This window comes from Haemorhous mexicanus, chromosome 2 (genome assembly GCF_027477595.1).
Source record: "Haemorhous mexicanus isolate bHaeMex1 chromosome 2, bHaeMex1.pri, whole genome shotgun sequence".
Classification (NCBI taxonomy): Eukaryota; Metazoa; Chordata; class Aves; order Passeriformes; family Fringillidae; genus Haemorhous; species Haemorhous mexicanus.
Window position 1 is genome coordinate 39,599,972 of NC_082342.1, and position 19,506 is coordinate 39,619,477.

At 36.7% G+C, this 19,506-nt stretch overlaps 1 protein-coding gene across 3 annotated transcripts in view; it reads right to left on the reverse strand.

The window, feature by feature from the left end:
- Positions 1 to 19,506, reverse strand: part of GRM5 (glutamate metabotropic receptor 5) — a 228,598-nt gene that overhangs the window by 34,594 nt on the left and 174,498 nt on the right. For all 3 annotated transcript variants that reach the window (XM_059840359.1, XM_059840358.1, XM_059840357.1), the window contains exons 4-5: positions 8,298 to 8,544; positions 2,421 to 2,589 (exon numbers count right to left, since the gene is read on the reverse strand). In XM_059840359.1, the coding sequence (XP_059696342.1) occupies positions 2,421 to 2,589; positions 8,298 to 8,544 (416 nt within the window). The remainder of the gene's footprint in view (positions 1 to 2,420; positions 2,590 to 8,297; positions 8,545 to 19,506) is intronic.

Here is a 19,506-nt window from a genome sequence, read left to right on the forward strand (position 1 = left end):
AATGAAATTTTTGGATTTTTTTCATTTTGAAACAGAATGAAAAGTTGAAAAAAATGACAATTTTTTTTTTATTTGGGAAAACCAAGTTTTAGAAAGCTTGTACTAATTTTAAGGAACATATTTTCATTACCTTGACACATTATAAAAATCTATAGTTTTATTTTTAAAATAGTCAAGAAAATCAAATGGCAAAATAAAAACCTTATGTTGTTATCAAGACACTTAAAATTTTATATGAACAAAATTATTTACTCTTTTCTATGTAACTTTCTGGTCAATGATGATATTCTGTAAAATACTTGGAATTTGACAAATCAATCACGACACTGGTACACTGATAATTTCTTACCTAGAACTTTTCTTAAAAGAGAAGGATTTTGTATCCTCCTCTAGAAATCAAGATAACTGTTCTTCAAGACTCAGAGTAACGTCAGACTGTTTTTTGTCCTAAATTTCTTAGCCAGCAATTTATTCATCCTTCATTTTTCATTTCTTTCCATAATTCTTTGTTGTATCACTTTACTGTAAATTATTTTTCTGTCCTTTTTAAGAGAAATAATCTTCTTTAAAACAAATATTTTTTTCCTTCCCCCTTGTCATCTGTACAATTCTTTGAACCTGTATTTATTTAAATAATCATATGTTCACATTATTTCAAATGTATAGAGTTGGGTTGTATTTGGGTTTTATCAGATCCTGTGGATGGATTTCCCAGCTCTAGCTGAATATTGGATTGCATCACATTCAATGTTTTAAATTCCTCCATAATAACTCAGTCACACAGAAGTTTGCAGGAAAACCGCCGCAGAGCTTGGTGGGGTCAAGGTCCCACCATCATCTGTGAGGACCATGAAGATAAAGACTGTCAGGTAAACTCTGAGATTTATGTTCAATAACAAGGAGCAAACAGAACATTTTTGACACCGGGCTTCAAGCATATTCCTAAGTGTGTGGTGATTTGGCTTCTTAGTGAAGGATCCTCTTGAGAGAATCCTTGGGAGCATGGGCAGAAGGTGGAAGGTAACTGTGTTGATGAAGATCACAAGATACTTCCCTTCAGCTGGGTTGTGACAACAGATCAGAAAGCAACTCAGAGTCACACAGTTCTGAAGATGTCAGCTATTTGTCCATCTCTGTCCTCCCCAGTATGTGACTGTGTCTGGAGCAGGCCAACAGACCCGAGTTCAGTGATTGTGAGACTTGTTGCACCTGCTTTTATGTGTTTCTATGTGTGAGAGCACACTTGCAGAAGGTGTATTCTCATCAGAACCAGCCATCCTGTCTGGGTGTCTTTCACTGTCACTGAAGAGAAAGAAGTCCTTCTACACCAAGCTTGATCTTAACTGTTTTCAAAGCCTACACAAGGGTGAGATGACTCCTCATCTGGAATAGCATGTTATTCATAAGTCTGACATAATTCCTTATGTTTACACTGGACACAAATACAATCTGTCTGATGAACCTCACTTAAATAACTCTGCCAAAGACTAATTGGTGACTTAAACAGGGTGTCCGTGTCCTAAAATTCTGTAAAACTCAGGCTAAAGAGATTAATTTCGTATTGCAGAGACTGGTCATGCTCCCACCAGCCCCTCTCTGCAGCTGCCTCCCAGTTTTCAGTCATGCTGTTTTAACACATGAGAAAATTGAGCTTCCAGCGAGACTTGTCAGAAATGACCTGTTTTTTTTATGGCTGAACATGCCCATCTCCTCATTCCACTGGCTTTTATACAAATGGCTGCAAGGTAAGCTACAGACTTGCAGTATTTTAACTGTTCTGCAGGAAGCATCGTGGGATGCTGAAGGAAAATAGTGTATAATTAATATATGACAGATTCATCTTCACTTCTTGCTTACTGCAGCATTGAAAGGGAGGAAGGAAAAATAAAAAACCTGGGAAACAAAGAAGCAGTAAAACAGGTATGATTAAAAAATATTTTACCCATATTTCCTGAAGTTTGAAGTAGTGGTAGTAATTGATGTTCTCTGATGGTACCATAGACTTAAGGTCTGATTAATAACATTCCAGTCTGGGTGACTATGTCTAGCTTTGAAATAGTAGCAATTATTAGTTATAATTTACCTGCAATTGTACTGACAAGTCCCAGTCAGGGAATTGCACTCCACTGAATCAGATGCTCTAAAAATATGCAGCAAAAAGCCTCCAAACAATACCTGTTTGAAAGCACTCAGAATATAAATTAAGAAAAAAAAAAGTCAGCAGTCCACAGATATAGGAGTCAAGAAAATGGCAGCTTATTAAAGTAGTGATAGGATAAGAGTAAGAAATAAATACATGAGTCTGTACATTTTAATTTAAGTGTGGGATATTATCTCCATGTAGAAGTCAAGAAAAACTTGCTTTCAAATTTCAAGGCTGTGCATACTGCAAGACTGAAGCAAATGAAGAAAATATTTACCTTTATCTGGCCTTTTTCACAGGGTTCACTGCACACAGATCTGATGATATTACTTTTCTCTGACCATATTTCATCATCATCCATTTTCAGCTCACCATTGTCCCAACTGCCAACATTGATGTAATCAAAGTAGTCCTTCCCCATTTGTTTAAAATTCATGATTTCATATCTTTGGAAACAGAAAGGAGAGACATAGCTGAGTTGAGGAGAACTTCATGAAATATTTCAAATTAAAGGAATACCTTACAGTCAAAAACCAAGCATGTTGAAATGAAGAAGAAAAAATTTAAAGAATTATGAGTACGATACCCTTGAGTATCTCACAATAGTTTCTGTGATATCATAATCTTTCTTTTCCTTTGTATGTTAAGTTGGGGGCTTGGGGTGTTTTCTTTGTTTGCTTTTTTATTAAGTGTTGTTTTGGGTTTATTGTTGGTTTTTTTTTTGTTTTATTTTCTATCACCATAAAAAGTTTCCTGAACACTCTGGAGTTAAGTGACTGGGTTTATGAGAATGACTATTTATTTAAAGAAAACAATGAAATGAGTCAAAAAAAATTAAATCTGTGCTAATCCAAAAGTTACTTTCCAGCTCTGGAAGCCAATTGCATATGGAGCCCCAGTTCCCTCTATAGCAGATGTTGAGTAATCTAAACCTATAATGCCAATTCTTAACATTACGTCCTCCTCACAGAAGCACCTGTCTGCAGGTCCTTCTTCCCCTCCTGAGGGAAGACGACACTAGATAAACTCTCAAAGTGAGGTAGAAGCAACTTCTCTGTGATCAAAGGAAAGTTCCTGTTCTCTAAGACTGCAAGCTGAAATTTAGTGTGGCACCCAGAAAGGAATCAGGCATCACTCTTAAGGCACAGAGTCCAGGAATCTTTCTTTTTTTTTTTTTTTTTTTTTTCTTTTTTTCTTTCCCTTTTTTCTTCTCCAACATTGCATCAGTAAATGCTGGTCTTTTCCTTCTATACAATCATTTTTATGTAATTCTTTGGTGATTGAAACGCTCATTCCTTGTACAGTATGTTGTGGAAGAGAAAAAGTACTCATGACTCAGTCCTAGGCTGCTTTTGGGTCAAAGATGGAGCTAATCAGAGCTTTCAGTTTCATGTTCCTCTTCCTCCTACTTTCTCTTCAGTTCCCACACTCTTGCAGAAAGTCTGTGGAGCCACGTAGGACTCACTTCCTCCTACAGCTGAACACCAGCCCACCTTTCTGCCATACAGGCCTGTTCTCTTAGCACTATTTTATAGGCATGTTTGAAAAGTTGGGCAGCTCCTGGAGAAATTATTCCATGCTTTTCTTTGCCTCCTCTTTAGTTGAGTTGGAATTAATATGTCTAAGCAATATGAAAGTTACTGACGGAAAATAAGAAAACAATATAGACCAAGAAGGTTAAGACAATCTTGACTTCAGAAAAGCTGCCTCATAAACAAGGAGACACCTTTTTCCTGTCAGTCAGCACCAAATGAGTTCTGAAGGCAAAGCATAGAGACAGGGTTGCATTAAGAGTGGTATTGAAAGAGTGTAAATTATGAAGTTCAATGTAGAAATGAGGAACATAACTTTCTCATTAAATCAAACAATCTCTCTAGTAAGATACCCTGCTGGGTTTAGTTGGAATAATTTTCTTCTAAACAGTGTCTGGTACAGGTTTGTGTTTTGGATTTGTGCTGAAAACCAAATTATAATATAGAGATGTTTTTGTTATTGCTGAGCAGGATTTACACAGGACCAAGGCCTTTTTGCACTGTCAAGTTGGCAAGGAGGTTGGGAATGAAGGGGAAGTTCAGAGGAGACTCAGCTGATCCCAAGTGACTCAAGGAGTATTCAGACCCCATGACATCACACTCAGTATGGAAAGTAGGAAGAAGAAGGAGGAAGGAGGGGATGTTTGAAGCTATGGCATTTGTCTTCCCAAGCCTCTACTGTGCATGATGGGGCCCTGTTCTCTTTGAGATGGCTGAACACCTGCCTACCTAGGAAGAAATGAAAGAATTTCTTGGTTTTGTTTGCTTTGCTTGTGCAGAGGGCTTTTGCTTTTCTTGTTAAACTGTCTTTATCTCAACCCCTGAGTTTTCTAGCTCTTGCTGTTTCAGTTCTCTCCCTGATTCTATTGATGCAGGACTGACCAAGCAGCTGCAAGGTACTTGGTTTCTGGCTGGGGTTAAACCATGACAGATACACAGATATCTCTCTTAAATTTTCAGGAAGCACTTTTAAGACAGACAAGCAGTAGCCATACAATATCTAACATCAGTATTTTTCACTTGCTGATGTAAAAAAAAAAAAAAAAACAGAAAAAATGTTTTATAATATTGTCCATCTATTGATCTCAAGATGCTTTGCATAATGAAAAATTCTGTCACAGTGGGGGAAGTATGATACAGCAGGGATTCAATGCCAAAATCATATGCAGGGCAGGATCAGGACTGCAAGCAGCCTCTAAAAGGAAATGAAAGTGCAGTCTGACAGAATGGACAATGTGATTTTACACACATTATATTGTTCTTGAATCTTTACAAAGAAGAAGAAATAAGCACATGTAGAATGAAAAATTTGTTATACTTCTAGGTTTTGAGATATTTCACGTTCCATATTGTATAAAGAAGGAAATGTCCACAGCTTCAACAATGATCTCCTCAGATTTGGAGATATGAATGCCAGACTGACACAAAGTAATTGAATCCAGATAAGGCAAGCACAAACCCAAAGGAACAGACTTGTGTGCATGGTTATAAACTAACTCTTTTCTGAGGTTCACAGCCACAGTCACAGTTTGTCAAAGACTAAACAGACTAACCAAAAAGTTAGCACAGAAGCCACACTAGAGCCATTATTCAGCCATGTCAGACACTCAACACACCTATGAGTATAACTTTGTTAAAGCTTTCAGTTCAGAGTTTCACAGACAGACTAACAAAAGTGCTGCCAGTGTTTGACAGGCCAGAGAACCTAAACCAATGATTCCCCCCAGCAGTAGTTCCATGCATACATCACAAGGGGAATACTGGAAAGGAACCTAACAAATTTAATACAGTGCTGCCTCAATAAGTCTTGTCTCTCTTCTCTGTGGAGAGCAGCATTGATGGATGGGTAGAAGTAGCCAGATTCAGTAAGCCCATTGCTACAGTGAAGGCTCATGAGTCACTGGTTCCCTGGAGGTTCCTTGAGATAACACAGGCACAGTTTGTCACTTTAGGATAGGAGAGAGCAGATGGTACAATAGCACATTTCCAGCAGTGCTCTAATCACTGTGCAAAATACTTGTTTCAAAACAGCAGTGCCATGATGTTGCTAGGAATACATATTCTACTGGTAGCACAGTCAAAACATCAGCATCTTGTTTTTTCTTGCCTGTTCTTCCCTCATCAATTTCTTCTTTATAGTTGTGATAGTATTTACAGATAATTGTTATCTTCCTGAGGAATCATGGCTTCCATACTGTTTTTTATTTTTTTTATATCCATGTCTCCTGACTCACATAAAACAGGCCCTACACTAGACTGCTTAAAACTCATACACATAAAGGACTTTGAAATAGGGTCAGGATTCAAAGCAACTTGTAGGATTAATCATCTGTTATATAATATCAAAACATTTTTTCCTATACATTAAAATCCTGAGTTATCTAGGTCAGAAATGCTTTTTATGTTCTGATTTCTTGCTTAACACCACCACCACAGTACAGCTGTGAGGATTTAAATTCCTGTTTTACAAAGTGAAGATGGAGTTATCAGTGCAAGGGAACAGGGCAGATGAGTTGTTCCAGTATGACTGCACCATGTCCAAGCTCTTGCAAATAGGGTTTGACAGTGCTTAAAAGACTGTACACTACTCAAAACCTGAAAGTTAGAAATGGAACTTCCTATAAAATCTTCTTAATCATGAAAGAGTACATTTTGACTCAATGTTGTCTGACTTAAGAACACAGACTAGATTTAATGATGTGACTATTGTTGACAAACAACTATGATTCAAAAGAAAACAAATTCTGGTACCGCTTTGTAACCACACATAGTTCATTAGTTTGAGTAGACACAAACATCACACAAATCCAGGGAAGCAGGACCTTCTTAAAACTGGGCTATCCTGAGGTACACATTCCACATGGTGTCCCCATGCTCTTCAGGGAAATACTTATAACCAATTGTGACTGAGCAAATGATTTCACATGATATAGTTTCTTCATCATCTTTCTTAGAATTAAAAAATATCCAAGATAATAAATTAAATTCCTTGCAACAAATTGTGTTAAATTCTTCTTGTTAAGAATGACAACGTGAAGAAACAGAAAACAAGAGATCTCCTTGCAATGTTTAGATATTGTTATTGATGTTGTCAAGTCACATATTTGTTTTTGGCAGGTCACACATCGCTCATTGATCACAGTCATTTTTATACAAGAAACTGATTGGAATGGGGTAGGATACAGTCCACTGCATCTGAACACCTTTAAAACAAAAAAAAAAAAAATCCTTTTAAAGAAGTCTGAGATGCCTTTTTAAAAGAATTTGGCCAGAAAAGTTCAGACTTAACACCTTTCTTCAAAATTCAGCTATTTGTTAAAATAGAAACATTTAGCGGAAGACAGCCTTGCTCATGCTAAAAAAGTTCTGAAAATAAATTTCCATCTGAATTTTCCTAGGTTCCTGCCAGTTTGTGCCTGAGTTCTTCTACTAGCTCACAGTGCCCTTCCTTAGAGTCTGAGTCAGAAGAATTTGAAAATTTGTGTCTCCAGAAACAGACACAGACTGCTGTGTAGGTGGCTGTCCTGCTCGCTTTTGGGGAGAATGCTGAATTTACAGGTTTGCAAATAGAATGAAGAAAAAAATCAGGTTTGAAATTGCAGAAATTTTTGGAAATGTCAAAATATTTTGACCAATGAGTTTAAATTTTCCAACCCATTTCTACTAGGAAGTTAATGATTTCCTTTTTGTTCACATTAGCAGGAGGAGACAAAATTTAAACGAGTATATAAGATAAAACTTTTCTCTCTAAATATCTGCTTATATGGCACCTTAACAAAGATGTTTAGAACCTTCCAATAATGTGGACATCATGGGTTATCTCAAACAATACTGGAGCAACAGCAGTGAATGAGGCAGAAAATACGTCGAAATATAGGAAATATACTTTGAATGCTATCATACTTGCTGCTCTTTCTCTGAAAATTCAGTTGGCAGAAACCCAGAAAAATTCCCACCTCAAGACTGTTTCCAATGTGTTTTTCTATGGATACATGTGTCTTATATTTTGTAGATGTATGTATATGTATTTGTGCATGCTACCAGCAAAATAAACTTGGTTTAAATTCAATTTGTCTTAGAGCAGCACAGTATGGATTCATAGCTTAGTGTGTTATGCAAGATGAAAGATTTCATTTGGAATTTATGTAAGCAGGTTTTTCATAATTCTGATTTAAAAATCCCAGATGCATCAGTAAAATATTTCTGATATTGTTGTAGCTTTCTTAATAAAAGAGCTAAGTCAGCTATGATTGTTTATATGTCAATCAAACACATACACTTGAACACCCACATAAAGAGAGAAATAAGCTGGGGTGGACATCATGGTCTACAAACATAAACATCTGAAACATATTATTGTTTTCAATATTAATACTTTTAAATGGTACAGATGCAAATTTAATGCAGGAAGCTTTTACACATGAAAGTTCACATCTCTAACTTGAAATGACATAAAAAATGCACCTCAAAAAAAACCCCCTTTTTTTGCAAAATAAGCACAGGAATCAGGAAATGTAAAACTGGGAGTATGAGATCTTAGCTCTGTTGTCAAGTCTGCACCATCCCTACTAGGTACTGCTATCATCTCTGCTATCAAACAGTTTGACAAATGTCAACGTTACCTTCCTGGTGAGTCACCATTCTCATCAAACAAGATCATGTCCCCAGAGACCCCAGTAAAGTTAGTCTTCATGAGAGATTCCAGGAGTTTCCGACCATCTATGGGCTTCATGGCATCACAGAGGCCCACGTAGCCTGGGCACAAGGACAGCTGCATGTTGTGGAGCCCATAGGCCATGGAGTATATTGCATTGATTACAAAGCCCATCTTGGAGTCCTGAACGTGCTGCGTCCTCAGAGTCATCTGGCCTGTCAGGGAACAAGCAGAGGGTTTAGTGAATAGGGCTGGGATACAGCCAGATCTTCAGACATCTGCTGGTGGCTTAATTATTAACAGTGGGGACAGCATTTAAAGGTCTTAAATAGCTCATAAAATATGTTTTTATTGGTACACATGCTGACCATGTTAGAACAAAAATGAAGAAAGGAAAGTAGAGGTTTTCTTTAAGTATTGTATTATCTATATTATATATTTCTCTCTGCAGCTCATCAGCTCATCTCATATATATTGGTTTTAAAGTGCTGCTCTTTCATGTGTATTTTTAAAGCATGCACCTTGGACACTATAACGTAATATTTTAGGGAATCCAGAAACTTCTCTCCACCTGCAGAAATTTCTGCAAACCTTCAGAAATATTCTTTGAAGTGTAAATGCTAATGAGAGGTTTATTCCCTAAAAACCTTTTAAAAAAATTCCAGTTGTGGAAAATCAGTGAACTCTGTTGCTCAGAGAAGTTGCCAATGCCCCATCTGTGGCAGTGTTCAAGGCCAGGTTGGGTGGGGGCTCTCAGCAGCCTGGTTTGGTGAAAGGTGTTCTTGCTCATGGTAGAGGATTAGGAACAATATCATCTTTAAGATCTTCCCAGCTGTCCTAGGCTGAAACACCAGCCATTGTATAATTTTGTGAAATCACTTTTGTTTCAGAGACATGGAGCTAATCCTATGCAAACAGGATGACCTAGGCACCATCCCTTTTCTGTACCAAAAGTTCCTCCCAATATTTCTTGTACTTCTGCATCTCTTGCTCCTCTCTTTTTAGCAAGTGAGGATAACAATGTAATACAGATGAATACATTAAAATATCTGTGAAGGGTTTGACTGTGTGGGTTAGGCAATGACTCTGTTTAGCCAGAATGGGTGAATCTTATTTTTTTTTCTTTCAAAACATGATGTATGCATTTCTATTCTCTATTTATGCTTCTATAAAATGCACAGAAAAAAAATAATTCAGCAGCACCTTGAATACCTTTATGTTTTTTATAGCACACTGTTATTGCTAACACAGATTTCCTCTGTTGACAGCACCAGGCAAACTAAGGAAGGGTAGGTTGGGGATTTTCTTTCCAGCTGCACTCTGGCCACAAGATCTTTAATACTGGGGAAGTGAGAAGAGTCAGTCAACTGCATCAATGGTGTTGGATATTTTCCTGACACCTAGAAAGATTTGTCTCTGGAGGCAGGACAAACAAAAAGCTCTATTAGAACATTTGCTCTGCTTTTATCAACCAAGCAGCAACCCTAGGAGCTAAGGAGTCCCTCGTGTGGGCAGCCCAGGGTAAAGGGAATGTAAATACACTGTCTACAACATGAGAGTCTGCTTGCCACAGAGGCATTAGTGAGGGGCAGGGATGGTGCTCACACCTGCCTGTCTAAGTAGCAGAGGCAGGAAAATCTGAGAAGTATTTCATGCCATGAAAAGGTTGAGGCACAGACAATATTTTTCTTCAAAGAAAGTAAGGCTAATATATGACTCAAGGTGGCACTCATCTAGTTTAACAATATCCATCCAGAAGACAAGAACCCATTCTGATGGGTAGGCACCTTTATTGGAAAAGGGTAAGAATCTCCAGCTGGTGATCAATTCTGTCATAAAGCAGCTATAACTACATAAAGCACACTTTTTCAGTGGTGAACAATTACATCACCCACAGTTCTAACCACTAAAATCTATTGCAGCCCTGGAAACACCAGGAAGGGTGATAAAACACATAGTTTGAACTGAAAAACACTGTGTAGAGGTCAGAAAGTAAATGAGAGAACTGAAAGATTCTTTTCCCCCTCTGTTTTATGTGGAAGCTGGCATCACCATTTCCAGTCAACCTCAGGAGCAGTGATTATTGACATTTTGGAAGGCTAAACAATACGAACTTGAAGTATGTTAATGAAAAAAATAAACTTGGAAAAACACACAGTGCTGCTCATTTGTTCTGTTCTACCAAGGTATTTTCCTAATTAAAAATAATAGGCATAAAAACTGCAACAGTGGAGTACATGTAAAACCCATATTAATTGAAATTAAGTGGAAAATTGAACAAGCATATTACACTGCAATACATAAAAGTTGTTTTAACCAATTATTCATCCACAAAATTAGCACCTTACACACCATGCAGTTAATTATAGTAGCCATTAGAATGAATCATATTTGCATTGGCTATATTATTTATCATAAAACAATATTTCAGCTGCTTTATTTCATATGATTGCTTAAAAATCTAATAACTTACTTCTTAATTCTTACTCTCCGCTGGGCTTTGTGCTTCAATTTTATGAAATTATTATTCTGATTTTCTTTAAACACTGAACTTCATTCTGTTCACCTGACGATTTATAATGAGGCTGCTTAGCTCTTCCTAGAAGCTGCTAGCAATTGTCAATGGAGTTGTGAGGGATTTAGCTGCTGTGAGAATTTTAATATACTTCCTGCAGCTGGAGAACACATTCACCTGAGATATTAATTGCCTCACTTGGCTATATAGAGGCAAATTCAACCTGCCAAGGTCAGTTTATAGCACCACGAGATTCTGTACTTGAGGGAAAATCACAAAAACTAAGACAAAATAATTTTTTTCCTCTTTTAATTGTATCATAATAAGGCTTTAAAAAATGCCAGCATTAAAAGAACCCCAATCAAAACCAAATCTAAAAGTTACTTTCCACCCATTTCACAAAGTATTTTGGCATGTCAGGCTTGAAGCATATAAATAACCCTTACTTACCCTAGTAACCCTAGCAGAGGTTTTAAGGGAAGGTCGAATACACAAGCTGAAAGTAGTCTCTCACTCAACAACAAAAACAAAAGAAGTAAAAATATTTTAAATCTATCTCCACAACAATTGTGTTTTAGGAATCCTTAAACACATTGTTCACTCAAGAGTTCTTACATATTTTTCTTGCTGGAACTCTAGCACATATTCTTGCCCTTTTTACTTATCCATGAGTGCTGTCTTCAGTCAAGAACCTTTCCTGACACAAGTTCATGACATGGAAAGGTGGCACAGATGAATTTAATGGGGATGACAGTGTTTGGAATATATCAACCTATTTATGAACCTATGCTGAAGTTTTCAAAAGGGCACATAGTGATAAGACAAAGGGGAATGGCTTTAAATGGAAAAAGGTCAGGTTTAGAGGAAGAAATTGAAGGTGGTAAGTCATGGGAGCAGTTGCCCAGATTAGATGTGAATGCTCCATCCCTGGAAGTGTTCAAACCAGGCTGGATGGGGCTCTGGTCTAGTGGAGAATGTCCCTGCCCTTGGCAGGGGGACTAAAATTACTTGATCTTTATGGTCTTTCCTTTCCAATCCAAACCATTCTATTCCATGATTCTACTGTATGATTAACTGTATGGAGATGGCCCAGCACTAAACTCCTCATCCAAACTTGTTCTTTTCTTTTGTCAAGTCTCCAAAGCACACAAATATGTAGATGATGAAAAAGAAACATGTTCTTTTACCGAGAAAGTGATTCCAACTAGCAACGGTTCATTTCTTGGATCTATTTAGAAACAATCAGTGTACTTAAGGGCAGTGATTCAAGAAAGCACTTATGGTTGCTGTTTGTCCCTGTGCATGGTGAGCCAGCTCTGGACTGCTTCCCATGCTCCAGAGCTACTCCAGCAGCTCCCAGAACTGGTGGACCTGGCTACAAGTGAGACTAATAAAATAGTTCTTCTAAGAAAGATCCCCTCCTTCCAAATATGGCAAAACAAACCAGACCAAACCTACATCTTTGCAGCAAATTCTGAAATTTGGCTACTGTTTCTAGTACTGAGCATGAAATAAGCATTCTTCAATAGATTTCATTATTTTACACATTTGTGAGTAAAACTTCATTCCTCTTTTTTTTTCCAGATTTTTACCCTCAAGGAAGATGAAATACAATTTTTTCTGCTTGCCAGCTTGTGATACTACAAAGCCTCATCAAGCAAGGATGTTAAAGGGTGCAAAATTACTTTGGTTAATATGCTTTTTCTGCTTTCTAACTTTTCCAAAGATAACAATACTTTGCATTTTAAAGAATTAATAAAGGGTAAAAGGAAGAGCAAAAATACTTTACGTTCCAGGCAATCCCTCAACCCCTTTATTTCATTCCCTTAGGAGAAATAGGATAGCAAAATATGAGACACAATATGGGAGAATATTTTTTTCAAAGTGCAGAGCAATTTGCTTGGTTTGCAATGAGTTTAGCACTGAAATTAAGGGAAATTGTTGGTGACTATTATTATTATTATTATTATTATTATTAATATATTATTTTTAAAATTCTCAGTGATCAAAAGGTTATTTATTACAAAGTCAAAAGGGGCATTATGGTGAAAACCACCGGCATATCCTACAGCCTCCAATTATTTCATAATGTTTCTCCATGATTATATCACAATTTAGTTTCTATGCAATTTCTATAAATATGCCAATAAAATATTCAGCGATTCTTTGTGCTAGGTTTTGTTTTGAGGAACAAGAGGCTGACAAAAATGAGTTCTAGTTTTGCTGGCAGATATATCCCACATTCACATTCTGCTCACCGTACTTGAAGTCTATCAACCAATGCCCATCAATTTTATTTTCTTTCATTGGCCTTAGTGAATTTCTTAAAAAAAATCAAAATGGGCTAATCTTTCCAACAAAACCATGGTAATGCCTGTCTTCTGCAGGATATAGTGTGTGGCTTCTTAACTCTGTCAGCAGGTCCATGCTGCCACTGTTGTGCTCCTTGGGAACAAGTGTAACTTTCCCTGGACCTGTATGCTCTGGATGACATGCCACCAAGTCACTCATCCCAGAAACATGCACTGAAGAAATGTGTGGTATCTTGTAAAATAGAGGAAAGGCAGTACACAAAAACCATATTGTTCATATCTAGGTAAATCGTCCTTGTTTAAAGATATAGAAAAAGTACTGATTTTGGAACCTTTTCCAGAGTCTATTATCAGAGCTTTCCAGCAAAGCAATGTGAAATGATAAAGTAACTTTCAGTTCTGTATAATTTATAAGATTCTGGGTGTTTTTTTGCTACTAAAAATCCATTGCAGTAGTTTACTTATTTATTTGTTTTCCTATTTTAATTTATTACAGGCTCTTGGACTGAAGAGGTATTTTTTGCTCTATGGGAACTTTCATGCAGTTCAAATATACTTTTTCTCTGGAAAATGTAATTTTGATGCTGAGGCAAAACACATAACATAAAACTGAAACAATGTGAAGGGAAATTAAAAGCTTGAAACAAAGCTTTTCAGCGTTACTGAAATGAGAAAACAAAAAATGACCCATTTTAATGCTACTATGGAACATTTTTGAAATTTCACAAGGAAGTACCTTCCAGTGGAATTCCAGTGCTTTTGACCAGTTCTAACTCTCACTCTTCTTAACTGAAAGCCAGTATAGCACTATTTTACATGTTGAGTAGCACCAAAATGTTGAGGATGACTGAGAGACCAAATTCAATGTATTGAAATCCAGAGATGACTTTGAAAAGGCTTTTTCAGAGTACTGAGATGACTTTGGTGTTTTACATCTTATTTAAACCTGCACAGGCTATCTCAGAGCACTCACAAATCTGATGAGAGGTGGACCTTCATCCCTGGGTGCCCACAAAACTGTGGCAGTCTGGCTTCTCTTGTCAAGTTCAGTATAATCAGCAAAAAAGAGTATCAGCAACAGGAGAAGGTAAGTAAATAGATGCCTATTTCTCCATGTAATTTTTTTAACAGTACTATTCTTTCTCTACAGAATTCAGTTTCTTTGGTCACAAATGGCAAAAAAAGCTCAACTGCTATAGGTGCAAAAGTACATTAAATGGTGGCATAAAACTCTCTGTACTTGCAAACGTGATTATATGAAGTATTTTAATCTATACAGAAAGTTGAGCTGCTGAGAGAAAAGACTGGCAGTAGCTACTCAAATTGAAACATCCAATATAAAATGTATAGAATCTGAATAAATTAATTTATAAGTTTGTTTTTAAGGCTAGAGAGACATGATCCAGATAGTTTCCAATGCTCAGAAAGGCAGTTGGAAAAGGAATTGTAATATAAGGAAGTCATATGAGGGTATCATCACATGCATCTAATATATTGAAGGAAGAAATCAGGGCACATAAAGGGAAGGGAAAACAAATGCAGTTTTGTAGACAGACTTTGAAGGATGAATTTGATGAATTCTGTAACAATGAGAAGATTCAAGCTATTAAAGTGTTTGAGTTACAGATGTGTTAAATTCAGCCTAATTAATATCAAAAAGGCTTTCAAAAATATAAACCAGAGCATAGAACAGTTTTTAGTGTCACACTCCTTCTTTCTCTGTATAAAAAAAAAATAGTAACATGTCTGTGTAGGCTCCTGGCTCAGATTATATCAGGCTGCTAGAAAATTCAGATCTGGACTTATGCCTTACAACTGATTTGCCTTTGGAAATGTCTGGATCTGACCCAGCATCACTGTAAAAGTAGTAATAACTGTGTTTGAGTTCTAGGTCTGAAATGTGGGGCATAAAAATGAGGGCTGGACCATAATTTGGCTTGCCGGCACCCAAGCATGAAAATCAAACTGAATGACACACAGGATTTATTCAGGAAAATTAAAATGCTTTCTAATTCACTCTTTAAAAAACAGAAATTAATTTTAACTTTGATCTGCTTTTATTTGCTGTCTAAAAATAAAAGTATAGGAATGTTAAATCTGAAGAATATAATGTTTAAATGTGACACATTCCTTGAAATATGGAAAATACCTTTCCATTCTGACAGCACTTATGTTTTGTTGGCTGAGTTCTGATTAAACCAATTTTGGCATTAGAGCCTACATTTAATCAACAGATTTGCATGTTGCAGTGCAAAAGACTAGACAGTCATGTTTTATTCCTTCATTCTATCTGGAAACCCAAAAGGGACATTTGTTAAACCAAATTTCTGTTCATCTGAAACTGTGGACTTTCTGTGTGTCTCTTTGTACTCATTAAAAATAGCTGGAACTGGTTGAGATTCAGCATACAGGTGGGTATTTTTTGCACTTTCATTTTATGTGCACATTTGCACCTTTAACAGAAAAACTTTTCTAGTATTTATCCCAAATTTCCTTAATCTCCCTTTCTGCAAATAAACTCATTCATTCTTAATCCTCTTCTAAATTGCTTGGAGATACGTTGGTCATCCTTCTTTTATGAGAAATTTTACACCCTCGGAAAAAGCTCTTTTATCTCAGAGAAGCCACATGGTTAATTCATGAATGGAATTTGGGATTTTTGCACCTTTCTAAGACGCACTCAGAATGCTGCTGCAAGTCTCTTTTTCCTGGGAGCTGTATCCAGGCCACCTGTACATGACTGTGTGATCTCCTTCCCTATAAACCCTGTCACTGGGTCCTTGCTCCCAGCCATGGCAGACACAAGCTGCTTTCCTCACTTTCTGTGCCCTCTGTGTCTTGTTTGTGGCTGACCTTTGTCTGTGATGACCCAGCCCCCATAATCTCCCTTTGTTTTCTACTTCACTGCTTTGGACTGCAGTATTTAATGTCAGGACCCTGCTGTAAGCACCTACACAAGTGTCCTATCACCTCCCTCCAGATTCTTGTTCCCACCCTTCCTTTACATGAAACTGCTATTTTTTTCCTAAGCCTGTAGCGTCTGCCAATCAAAGTAAGATACTGCAGATAATCAAAGTAAGATACTTCAGAAGCATCAGCCTCTATTTATTTACTCTTTATTGTCTATGACTTAGATCACAGATACTTGGGATGTGTGTTCCGCTCTCTGTGTTTGAGTATCGCCACAAATAATGCTGTTCCAGCCGTGCCTCCAGCTCTTGCACAGCATGGGAAAAATAATATCACTTAACAGTGCAGGCAAAATAAATGATTAACAACTGGTAAGTGTAATAAATATGCTTCTGCTCTTGCTGACTTTGAGGACTTGTCTTTTTCCAGTACTGTCCATTGAGCCAGAGCTTCACCACATAATTAACTTATGTTGGGTTTTGTTTCTGCTTGGTGTAAAGATGCATTTTTTAAAACAACCTCACCAGGATGAAAAGGTACTAGGAATTAGAGATCTGGGAATTCCCTGTGAAAGAAAGCAATTGCATAAACATCTCATCTTCAAAGGTCTAAAGGCAATCAATACCAAGGGATTAGATTAGCCTTTGGGTACCTGAAGGTGGTCATTGAGTGGAGTCACTCATCTGGATCAGCTAGCACACCTATTTATAAACTTCTTTGAATTATGGTCTTAGACATTAAAAAATCTCTGACTGACTGGCGCTAGAGGTGAAACCAACCCCAAATCTTGTCAAATCCCTAGTGTTCGAAGGCCATTGAATGTCTCCTTTTACACATGCATTTTAAATTCTTTGTTCTGACCCTTGCTCTTCAGAGGTGCTTGTAGAAGCTTTCCTGTGTAATGGAACTGATTACACTGAAAATCAAGTCAGATAAGTCTGTGAACTTCTCCCTTTCTGTAGTGCTCCAGCTGGGCAGAAAATCAATGTTCTTAGCAGCAACAGCAGTGACACACATTTGGATTAGGCAAGTATGTTCTAATCTGCAAATAAAAAATGAGCTGTATGCTGAAATTTTCATCTCAGTATGAACTAAGTCTATGTGAAGGAATGGAAACTTTTTAGTCTTTAATAGAAATGAATGGAGAAAAAAAAAGATTGTTTTTTATATTCTCTTTGTTCGACTCTTTTCATAATTTGATTACACATATCATACTGAATCATACATTCCTTAAAATTAATACTTGCCCTGAAACAGTCTATGAGAGGTTTATGTTAAAAAGTGAGAAAAATACTCACAAGTCACTGGAGATGATTACGATGGTTTATGGCTCCATGCATTTTCTGTCACAGGGATAAATGTAGCCTAATATCTTACTAGGCAGGATGCATCAAAGCAAATGAAGAGATTTTAACAGCTAAATTCATAGCTGGTGCATAGGTAAAGTCAGTTATTACTTATATTTCAGCCATATCTTCCTGTATTTATTTTCTTTCTGAATAAACTTGACTATACTGTTAACCATTCTTTGTGACAACACAACTGGATTAGAGAGAACAATTAATTTTGTTTCCCAATAATATAATGGTTACTGCCTTTTATACACATTCATTTTATAATGACCTTGTCTATTAACATCAGCTCTATGTTTATCTTTTCATCTTTATTCCAAGAAGAAAAGAATTGCTTTACTTTTGATGTAAAAAATAGGTTTTGATTTCTCTCCAGCATTTCTCAATAACCTAATCTCATTAATTTTAATGCTAAGAAACACCTGTAGCTTAATTTTTTAGTGTATTTGGGGTTTTTAATATTTTTTTAATGCAGCTTCTGGAGAACACCATGTATTTAGTTAAATAACAAAAAAGGACCTAGTCCTGTTTTCGCACCGGGTGAAATCAGAACCAAAACTAATTTCTCATCATGCAGAAACTCTTAGGACAGACTGTGAAACATTTATGACCACTGAGAGCAAGTATCATCTTTACAATTGTCTGAAGTCTGAACTGAGGGAATTTAGGACTCACAACTTTGACAGTTCAAAATAAATAAATAGTAATATAGAGAAGACACAGTAATAATAATATTGAAAAGACATAACTTTCAAATTCATATGGGTGATAGGAAATGAGGCAGAAACAACAACTTTCATGCCAATTCAATCATTCATGGTAATTTTGATCTTAAAGTCGCAGCATCAAATGTCTCACTCTTGAAATTCTCAGTGAGTACACTTATGTCTTTCTTGCTGGTTAATCCACAGAAATTCTACAACTACAATTAACGTTTTTGCCCTACAGCAACAAGAGAGAATTAAAACTTTTATAATCTGGTTTTAATTATTTTACTGTATGCATCATTGTCCAGCCCATGCCATGTTTTATTAAAATAAAACTGAAGAAAAGGAAATTAGAGCTATCTATTTGGAAAAAAGCCTTTTTCTCTATTAATGATTTAAAAATCAGAAGTTTTGGTTTTTTGCACCTTTTTTTCATTTCTTTGACATTCCTAGGTTTTAGGAACCTGTTTGAGCTGTGGTTCTTTGTGGGAAATCTTCTAGCCATGAGTGATGTTCAAACCAAACAGTTCAAGCCTAATGTTTGTCTTATATCCATGACTGGTGAATTCATGTATAAAATAACATGTACTTGCACCCTCATGATAATTTTTCTGTGGTGGTGAATTTTATTTTAGGTGCTATAAAAGACTCTTTAGGCACTTATATTTCATAGTTCCAATCTTTCATATAAAATATAAATTGCATTCTCACATTGTTGGTAAAAGGTAAGTTAAAAAAGAACCAAAAAAATCAAATTAAAATGTTTTTTACATGGTACACTGATGAAAACCAGGTCTTTATTAGCCTGCATCTAGCTATGCCCACTGCATTGATATCTCAGGGAACAGGTCTACATTATCATGTGGAAATCAATGAAGTTTGCTGCTCAATATGCAGTAGATGTCAATAGTGCAAATAAAACCTGTTTCAAACTGTGTTGGAAGGGTAACAGAGCAAAAATAATGGGGAAAGTGAGTTGAGTGTGGAAGGTGTACACTGAGATTTTGGGATTCCTAGATTCAATTTACATCTCACTCACAAACTTCCCCTGAGCCCTTGTCCAAATCAGAGGAAAGACTTTAAGATCATTGAGTAGGATTTTGGTATGAGGTTGTGTTGTGTAAATCCAAGAGTCTGATCCTTTACGATACTTCTTGGTCTCATGGGTGTGTGGAAGATATTCACATTTTTATGAGGGAAGAACCCTTGGGTTTTGACCTGTGGTCGGACTAACCCAGCCTAGCACAACATTATCCCCAACCGTGTCAGAATACCAGAATACAAGAACACCAGAATACAATGGCATTAGTGACTTCTCAAGGGTCAGAAACAGTTTAAAATTTGCCCAGACAGTTGCAGAGAAGGAGAAGGGGCTTGTGAG